The sequence below is a fragment of the Neofelis nebulosa genome, chromosome 13 (genome assembly GCF_028018385.1).
Source record: "Neofelis nebulosa isolate mNeoNeb1 chromosome 13, mNeoNeb1.pri, whole genome shotgun sequence".
NCBI classification, from domain to species: Eukaryota; Metazoa; Chordata; class Mammalia; order Carnivora; family Felidae; genus Neofelis; species Neofelis nebulosa.
The window spans coordinates 63133805-63144215 of record NC_080794.1 but is presented as its reverse complement, the minus strand read 5'-3'; the positions used below and the strand labels follow the sequence as shown (position 1 = coordinate 63144215).

Genomic DNA, 10411 nt, shown 5'->3' with positions numbered 1-10411 from the left:
TCACATAAAGACAGGGATTTCAGTTGGCCATCGGCTCAACTTGCACCAAAAGTGTAATGACACTGATAAAAATTAGTGGTGTTTCAGATTTCATCAATGGAAGTGTCACAGCTGCACTCAGAATACTTCAGTTGCGAGTGCTGTGTTTTGCTATTGGTACCCCATTTAAGGAGGGCACTGATTACTAAGTATGTCTCCAGAGGAAGGGACCAGGATGGTGAGTCGTCCAGAACTCACACCACACAGGGAATACTTGAAGGAAGTAGGGGCATTGAACTGTAGAACATTCAGACAGAGCAGAGCTGGGAACAATGGCTAGAAGGTGCAGAAAGCTAGTTTTTAGTTTTGTAGAAGACAAGAGTCGGATCAAAACAAAAGCCCACTAGGGTGCAGCTGGTGAGGAAAAGTGGAAAGTAGAAAAGTGGAAAAGCAGGTGTCCCAACTATTCGACTAAACCACTGCTGAGCTCTGGCCTGTTGCTGCTCTATAGGTCTAGAGTTGTCAGATCTGATTATTTAAAGAAACAAAACATTTAGATTTTTATGTGAAAGCTCTCAAGGGTTGGCAACTAATTTCAGGTTTTTTTTAGTACATGACACAGGCTGAACACATCTGGGAGCCATAAATGGACTGAGGTTTGCCCATTTACAGTCTCAAGGAGATGATCTCCATTCCTTTTCGACTCCAGTATTCTGTGAGTTTCACTGTGACTTAACAGCTACCATCCTCAAGGGCTTATGCTATTGCTAGAGGTAGTTTCTAATTTTTTTCAAATTAGAATTTTTGAAAATCCTGAAGCTCCCCCTAAGACCAATTAAATCATTATCTCTGGAAGCAATAATAGACATAATTTTAAGTTTCCTAGGTCATTCCAACATGCAGACAAGTTTAGACACCGTGGCCTAGCCCCTAATAAACCAGTTACCTTAGAAAGTTTTGACCACTGAGGGTTGATGGGGGGCGGGAGGGAGGAGAGGGTGGGTGATGGGTATTGAGGAGGGCACCTTTTGGGATGAGCACTGGGTGTTGTATGGAAATCAATCTGACAATAAATTTCGTATTAAAAAGAAAAAAAATGATATTCTAAAAAAAAAAAAGGAAGTTTTGACCAGCTTATTTCCATCCCCTCCAAATTTGCCCAACCCTATCTCATTTAATCTGATCCTACTAGTGTGTTAATGGGATGTCACCTCTTCTAGATAGAATTCTTAAAGGGAACTGCGGTCAGAGGTGCAGGTTCCCATCCATCATCTCATGACTCCCAAACCCAACCCAAAAAGCCAAATGCTGGTTTCTAAAGTTCCCTCCAACAATGTAGCAATGAATGAATAAGTTCAAGTTCTAGATGTTTTTCTTCATTTTTCTTTTATTAAATATGAGTAAGTTTGGAAAAACCGATTCTGGTTGCATTTAGCTGTATAACTGTATTGTGGCTATCTATGAGCTCTTGGTAAATGGAGATTATCTGAATTATTTTTATGTTTGCATTATTCCCAGCACCAAACACATACCAAATATTGCATGAATGAATGGAAAATGGATAATTACCGATTGAGGTCCAAGACACCTCTTTCAAAGTAAGTCATCATATACCTAGAAGATTAAATGAATTTCCCTTAAAATCTGTCAATAATTCTGTCAGTTGTTTTTAAAACATCAAGAGAAATGAAAACACCTGGCTTTCTTATCAATCTAGAATTTTCTTGTTTTTAACTTACACTGACAAATGCTGTCCCATTGTAGAGGAGGTAACAATTAGCTACTGCCTAAAGTGATGATCACGACGTTAGGATAACCAGTTGATGTGTATCAATTCTTCCAGTTCTGGTACGTATGGTGGGTTATATATAGGCATATGAAACACATATACCTATGTCCCTGCAGAAGAGACAATACATCTCTAATATGCATTGCACTTTTTGTTCAACACTGATGTAACAGTATTTAACAGAATTTTAAGAACTGTTGAGCAAAATTATTTAATGTGAAGCATTCGAAAACCATACAATCTTAGCAACCCCCAAAAGTGATGCAACATAAGCAGCCTTCAGTTTTTGAAAGCGAGAAGGGAGTGTCTAGCTGTGGGTCATAATAAAAAGATGCCTTTCAACACTGCAAAGTTCATTGTTCAAGGCAGAAATAACAGAGATAAGGCATATACTTCAGGGCTCCAACAAAAGAGGAATTGTGGAATGAGAATTTCAAACACAACATAATGACAGCAATACCAGAAATCAAAGTATTCGTCTAGGATCCTTACTTGCAGAGAAAGCATTATGAAGCTAATAAGGCGCAGAGCCTTCACCATGAGCAGTTTTAACAGGCCAAACTCTGGCAAGTCCTCTGCAGGAAGGGCTTCTTTGAAAGCATCAGGGCTACCTTAATACTGGAGAACCAGAGTGGTAGGCTGCCAGAGGGTCTAGAAGTGGCTGCACTACTTAAAAAGGAGAGGCTCAAGAGTAGACACGTCCTCAGCTTGCCTGAAGTCATACATGCATGGCTATAAACATCCTGTGATTCAGAAGTTTTTTTCAACTTTGGTTTTTATAAAAATGGCAGGCCGTGATTGCATACACTTTAAAAGTAAAAAACCCTTATGAGTAATAACTCAATTTTACAAATAAAAGGAACTTCTTAGTGCTCAGACTTCCAGAGAAACACAGGGTCAACAGATGTTGACCTCCTCTGTCCCTCTAATAATGGTAGGTACTGACAAACTGGAAATAATGAATTATAGCAAAAGAAAAACACTTATGTAATAATACAAGGGAAGTCTATTAGTATATTAGTATATATACTAATTAGTATATTAGTATATAATAAAAGAGCTCTTGTTTTTTAACTAATATTTTTTGTAACACCAACAAAATCCTCACAAGTTAGAGCATATGGCCCTACCGGCAGGACTCTCACACTAAGCATGACCTAAGAAGCTTATCTGGGAGAATCTGAAGTATCTGTTGCTACTTCTACCTTAATTCTTTATCCCAAATGAAGTCATATCATATACCACAGCACAAAGGGAAATTAGATACTAGTTCTGAGTTAGCACAAAAAGAAGTTTAAAGACAGCAAAAAGAAACAGCATTTTGTTTCTGTAACGGAGTCTGAGAACTGCCCAAGAAATACAGCCAAGTTCGTTAATGAGGTAGATCTGATAGGCATTTTATACTTTAAATAATTTTGATTATAACCATCAAATGAATTGCTTAGACGCTGTGGTTAAGAAAATTGTACAAAATTAAGCAAATTGCTTAAAAGAAACATCTAAAATGTAAAAGGATTAAAAGAAATATAGAAGGTAGAATAAATGTGGTAACAACTGGGTGCCATTTCTAACAAAGTGTTTCTTTCATATTTTATTCCTAAATGTGAGCAAAGCCATCACATATGAATGTCAGAAGCAGTTATAAAGATTGGGCATGGTTACTTGTAATCAGCTGTATTATAAAGAATAGATTCCTTTGAAATACACAATCTTGCAGGAAGATTCTGTCAATGAGAACTTCATTGGAGCTGTCAAAGGTGTGTGTCTGTGGTACAGAAACCAGAGAAAACTGGATCCAGGAGACCATTCACTCAGACTTTGCACATATTACTACTGCTCTGGGCCTCAATTTTATCATTCATAAAACCCAAGGGGTTAACAAAAGACAGAACTCTAAAATCCCAGCTGTAAAAATCTCATCCTCTGAAATTTATGTATAATGATTGCTGTTGGAAACTCCATTCCCATCAACCTTAATGTCAGTGATAAAGTAGGAGGGGACCACCAGCTCTCTTGGTCATCCTGTCCTTTTAAACCAAAGGCCAAAATCCTGTTCCTGAAACTCTTACCATTTTCCTACATTTTCTCCTGCCTTTAGTTCCTTAGGCCAACAGTTCTTCCTTTGGAACTAGCCTCAGAGCATCTTGTCTAGCCACCTTGTTTTATAGATGAAAAAAGAACCAGAGAGGGCAAGTGACTTGCCTAGAGAGTACCAGAGCTAGTCAGTGACAAAGCCAGGACTAAGAATCCAAACCGGCTATTTGTAAAGTCCAGTCTTCTTTTCCTTAAATCATACCACCCACTTGTCTTTCACTCCTGACAAAAAGCAAAACAAAAGCATGTTAATAGGGGTAGGGAGAGCATCTATTTAGATAATACCGATAAGTAGAAGTTATTTTATCTCAAAAATGAAAATACGGATGTGAAGGCATCATGCCCCTTGATTTCAGACTGTATCACAAAGCTATAGTAAACAAAACAATATGGTATTGGCATAAAAATGGACGCTCAATCAATACAACAGAATAGAGAGCCCAGAAATAAATCTTTGAATGTATGGTCAATTAATTTCCAACAAAGGAGGCAAGAATACACAGTGGGGAAACGAAAGTCTCTTCAATAAATGGTGTTGGAAAAACTGGACAGCCACATGGAAAAGAATGAAACTGGACCAGTATTTTACACCATACACAACAATTGACTTAAAATGGATTAAAGATCTGGATATAAGACCAGAAACCATAAGACTCCTAGAAGAAAACAGGCAGTGAGCTCCTTGACATCATTCTTGGTGAGAATTTTTTGGATCTAACTCCAAAGGCAATGACTATAAAAACCAAAATAAACAAATGGGATTGTATCAAACTAAAAAGCTTTCTGCACAGCAAAGGAAACCATCACCAAAATAAAAAGGCAAGATACTAAACGGCAGAAGATATTTGCAAATCATAAATCTGATAAGGGGTTAATATCCAAATTACAAAAAGAACTTCTACAACTTAGTAACAAAACACAATCTGATTTAAAAATGGACAGAGGACCTGAACAGACATTTGTCCAAAGAAGACATGCAGATGGTCAACAGGTACATGAAAGATGCTCAATAATCATCAGAGAAATGCAAATCAAAACCATGAGATATATCCTCTCACGCCTATCAGAATGGCTATTATCACAAAGATAAGAAATGACAAGTGTCGGTGAGGATGTAGAGAAAAGGGAACTATTGTGCACTTTTGGTGGGAATGTAAATTGGTACAGACACAATGGCAAACAGTAGAGAGGTTCTTCAAAAAACTAAAAATGGAACTACCATGTTCCATTTCTGGTTATTTCTGGCAAGTTCATTTCTGGCTATTTATCTGAAGAAAATGAAAGCAGAGAGAGGGAGGGAGGCAAACCATAAGAGACTCTCAAATACTGAGAACAAACCAAGGGTTGATGGGGGGTGGGGGAGAGGGGAAAGTGGGTGATGGGCATTGAGGAGGGCACCTGTTGGGTGTTGTGTGGAAACCAATTTGACAATAAATTATATTTAATATGAAAATTTTTTAAAAATGGTGAGAAGACAAAAAAAAAAAAAAAAAGCAGTAATTCAAAAAGACATGTGCACTCCTATGTTCACTGCAGCATTATGCACAATAGCCAAGATAAGGAAACAACCAAAGTGTCCACTGATGGATGAGTGGATAAAGATGTGTACACACACACACACACACACACACACACACACACACAGAGGGATACTATTCAGCCATAAAAAAGAATGAAATCTTGCCATTTGTGACATGGATGGACCTTCTGGGTGTTACATTAAATGAAATACGTCAGAGAAAGACAAACACCACATGGTTTCATTTATATGTGGAACCAAAAAAACAACAAAACTCATAAATGCAGAGAACAGATTGGAGGTTGCCAGAGTCAGGGGAGAAGGAGGACTGGCAAAATGTAAGAAGGGAGTCAAGAGGTACAAAGCCCAGTCATAAAATAAATAAGTCATGTCATGGGATGTAATGTTCAGCATGGTGACTACAGTCAATAACACTGTGTTGCATGTCCTATAACTTTATATGGTGATGGGGGAAACTAGATTCATTGTGGTGATCATGTTGCAGTGTATACAAATAGAGTCATTATGTTTCACACTTGAAACAAGTATATGTCAACTATACTTCAACAACACAAATGTGGATGTGATAATAAATGTTAATAACTAAAAAGATGAGCTTAACAGATGCACGGCAGACTCAATCAACCACATTTTAATAATCACAGCCTAAGGCCCTGGAAGTTAAAGAAAGCTGTCAGGCTGAGGAGAGGGAGGCAGAATCCTTTGGATGACATTAAAGGATAAACACAAGGTTGTTGGAAAGTGACTAAATTCCCTATACCAAGGAAAGTCAATTCAAGGAGTTAAGGTACAGAGACAAAGATGGTAAAATCTGGCTTAGAGTTAACTGCAACTTAAGTCAATGTAATGCTATATAACTGAGTATTATACCTATTTTCATTATGTTCTAGTAATAAGAAGTCAGAGAAAAGTGATAGGTTGTGCCATTGTAAGGCTAATAAAGCATCACAACTCCTATCAGCACGGACTCTGATTTTGACATCTGTGACCTGTCTCACTAATGATAAAAGTACTAAAGCAGTTCAGATTCATTTTTCTGGTACCAAGAAGACTGGCTGGTAAGATTCAAAGGAATGAGTGGGATGTGAATTTAATGAAACTGTAATTATCTTCACAAGGAGACTACTGAAAAGTGCAGAAATGCAATAGAGATCTTAAAAAATCTTTAACAACTGAGGGCAAAAAGAGGTGTAGAGGCAAGGTAGACTGGTTCTACAAGGGAGACAGACTCTTAGGAGACAGCAATATGTAGAAGTAATTGGCTCTTGGAGAACAAATGGCTTATGTTTCTCGCTGATGAGATTTCATGCAAAATTATTAATTGGGAACAAATGACAGAAGCACAGGAACCAATATCAACAACAAATATTAGTTTTTCTGAGGGATATGGTAAAAATCTGTGCTCCTTACATTTCTACCATGGGTTTCTGGGAAGTCATACTCGTGGTAACAAGGACAAGCCCAGATCCCATAAGATCAAAGTAATAAACAGGATATAATACACTAAACGAAAACTCAAAAACTATTTAGAATAAATTAAGAGTAAGAAATACATTTACATTGAAAAAATGATAAGCATAGGGTATCCTGAGTTTCTCAATTATAAAAAGAACACAAAAAGTAGTATCAATCTGAAAGGCTGTCATAATGATTAAATAATATACACAAATTCTTAAGAGTATGTGATACACACTAAATGCTTAACAAATGTTATAACCAGGAAGAAGAATAACTTCATTAATAAGAGCTTTCAAACTGGACTCATCACCACCTCCTCCCTGCTTCAGCTAAATTTTGAGCACACGAATGTGATCACTATTAGCCAATTAGGTAGCTTTTGACAAGATCATTGACCAGATCTTACAAGAAAACCAAAAAATAGTATTTGGAAACCAAGATGAGGGAAAAAGAAAGAGTACCTCAGGAGGCATTGGCTAGCAAAAAACACATTCGGACATTATTTATAAGCAGCCATCACAAGGCGAGGGCTCACTTGGCAGTGACACAAAGATAAGAAGTCAAAGAAGATCAAGGAAATTTAGAAGTCTTAAAAATTAAAGGAAATTGCTGTGACATGAACCCTAATGAAAAGTAAAAAATATCTCCACAGGGAACTGTAAGACTCTTTTGCTAGATCCATTTTTATTTAATTTGAAAACAATTTAAGACTCATCATCTCTTCACCTACCAACTAACAGCATACTTATTTTCATCTCAATTTATTTCTAGGAGGATCTCGGCTTATTTTTCTCTGTTTTATGAGGCACTTAATTCCTTCCGGTTCCCAGTGTGGAAATTTATGTTTTAATATTTCCAACTTTTTCCCCATTAAAGGCAGAGATGATTCCCTCTACTCATCTAATCGTAAAAATAAACTGACAGAAAAGAAAGCTCTTTCAAGTCTGGGAGCATATTCTTGGGCAGGACATTCAAGGCTGCATACAGGGAAGGATGAAGTATGAAGAAGATCCCATAGGGGAAGATGCGAGTTGATGAAAAAGAAATTCTCATGCGATTTAAAGGCTACATGTACATGTAGAGGAGGAACAAAGCTCCTGAAGGGTAGTGGATTAAAATGTAATCGTATGGCTTTCTTCTCTCCTCATTAATGGAAATGTGGTCTGTGACTGAGCAAACTCTACAAATGTTCTGAAAGACACCACGTGGCTTACTAACAGATATATCTATGTTTTTCAAAGTTTAGAATTTGCTTTTCAGACATTCCAAGAGTCAAATTGGGAAAATTTCTATTTCTCAGAAAACATTAATAAATTAAGACCTTGGATTTTATTGCCTTTGCCCATTCTCCTGATACTGTTGTTCTTTCCTTCTTTAAAAACAACAAATACACCCCCCTTCCCAAACTACATATTGACCGTAGTGAAATAAAAGAACTCTTTTTTTTGTTTGTTTTCCTGTAAAGGGGCTCATAAAAATAGGCCTAGAGACAGTGACTTAAAACCAGACAAATCCAGATCTCCAACCCTATCAGTTTCTCCATCTTACAAGCACACTTAAGGCTCAAAAAGAAAAATTAATGCCCAAACAGCCGGTGAGGCATATAGTCATAGAAACGTTTCCTATCCTGGTCATACCAGGTATCACATAAGATACTGTCAAAATCTTTGATTGACCATTCATTTAGAAGGGGTTCTAAACCCTTTTAAAATCATATAATAATCAACATCAGCAACACTACGTCAGGGATCTTGGACCACACTCATAACGGCTTCTTTGTCAAGTAAGCAAAGAAACTATATTATTTTGGTTGCCTGGAAGTTCATATCTGTTTCAGCGAAATGCAAATATCTTGGATCCCTATGAAAGGGTGTGGATCTCCACATAAATGATATCTCTGTTACAGAGAAAGAAGGGGCTGCTGCACTTGCTGGAATGTCCTCGGCTTTGTATCAGATGCTCCAAATTTGGTTTCAACCACGCTTCCAGTTTGCCGAATGTCAAACTTCATGCTTTAGCAAGGGGGGAAAGTCTAGATGCCAGGAACACACTAGACCTCTCAGATAAAGGAGTAGAAGCATGCTTCAGTTGGACTAAGGTTGGTCCTCTTTGTTAGCACCAAACTCTCATTATTTAGTTCTTCACAGACTAAATTCCGGTTTCTCTTAGAGAAGAGGACCTGGATACTGAGAAGGAATTAAAGTAGATATTAAGGTAGAAATTCCAAGGCCAAATATCCCAAGGTCAGGCAAAGCAGCATCTGAGGCCGGTACAAGAAAGTGGTGGAAGTCAATGGGCAGCAACCCTGGGGTACTCGAGCTTTCTATGTCCTTGTCCGGCCTCATGGCCCTACCTGTACCCCAATCATGGGCACCACCTCCTCAATCCACAGCAAGTCCAATGGAGCTGAGGTTCTAGTTTGTCGGTGGTGAATCCGGCGTAGCCGCAGAAGGTACAGGATGATGGCCAGTAGCACCACCAGGATACAGGCGAAGAAGAGATAGTGGTTGTAGACAAAGGAGAGACGGAACCAGCTACCATGGGCCTGCCGGACACCTTCTTGCCGTAGATCCCTAGGCAAGAGTTTGAAGGTAACAAGTAACGTTAATTTCGAAGAAAAACATTCATGCGGATTTAAAAGGCCAGTGGTGTTATGCCATTTATTCTATCCATGTAAATATGCTGATACCAGTTCCACAGAGCAAGCAAAGCTGAAGAACGTCTCTAGCCCTAGGACTGCTATGTGATTCCTCCTGTACTTTCTTTTCCTCACAGGCCTATGTGATTCCTCCTGTACTTTCTTTCTCCTCACAGGCCTACGTCCTCCAGAATGGGGACAAAATTAGAAGACAAAAAAGTGAACAGTGAGATAAGACTGATCACCTATAATACTGATTGTCTTAACAGTGGTCCCATGCCATTCTGTAAATACATACATACAGTTTGTAACTATGGTTCTAACAAGAATAGGGTAGTCCCTAAATCCAATCAAGAAATCAGAGTGTATTGAAATCCTTAAAAAAATTGGCTGTGCTTCCTGTGCTTTCTTTAGGATATATCTAAAGAAAGTGGTTGCCTGACAACTGTTTTATAATCTGGAAAAAAAAGAGGAGACATGTAAACCAAAGTGCAGGAGCCTGCCTGCTTAGAACAGAAGCTGCAGTTTGGAGGTCCAGATACTGGATCCGTTTTTGTTTGGTTCGACCTGAAGTGTTTTCTCTAAATGTGAATCTCCAAACTGAAACGCTGCTTATAAAATATGGATTTCTGGCTTGTCCTGACAAATGACAACTGGCAGATGCTGGGACAGCACTTCCGCATGATAGGAGTCAGCCCTTCATCTAGAGCACGTACTCTCCAGCTCCCCACTTCTCTCACATCTATCAGCTACCTGGTTTCTGACAATATTGGGTTTAAAGAAACAGGCAGCAAAAAAATTCATTTTAGTTTATCCGAAATAATACAGGGGAGAGAGTACCTAAACATTATCCCAAATATCTTATATACATAGAGCAAGACATCAGGCTATCATAGCTTAATGACAATACCCC

At 38.2% G+C, this 10411-nt stretch overlaps 1 protein-coding gene across 2 annotated transcripts in view; it reads right to left on the bottom strand.

Moving 5' to 3' along the window:
- Positions 1–1346: 1346 nt before the first annotated feature.
- Positions 1347–10411, bottom strand: part of ENTPD7 (ectonucleoside triphosphate diphosphohydrolase 7) — a 52726-nt gene continuing 43661 nt past the window's right edge. For both annotated transcript variants that reach the window (XM_058697435.1, XM_058697436.1), the window contains one exon: positions 1347–9433. In XM_058697435.1, the coding sequence (XP_058553418.1) occupies positions 9202–9433 (232 nt within the window). In that variant the 3' untranslated portion in view covers positions 1347–9201. The remainder of the gene's footprint in view (positions 9434–10411) is intronic.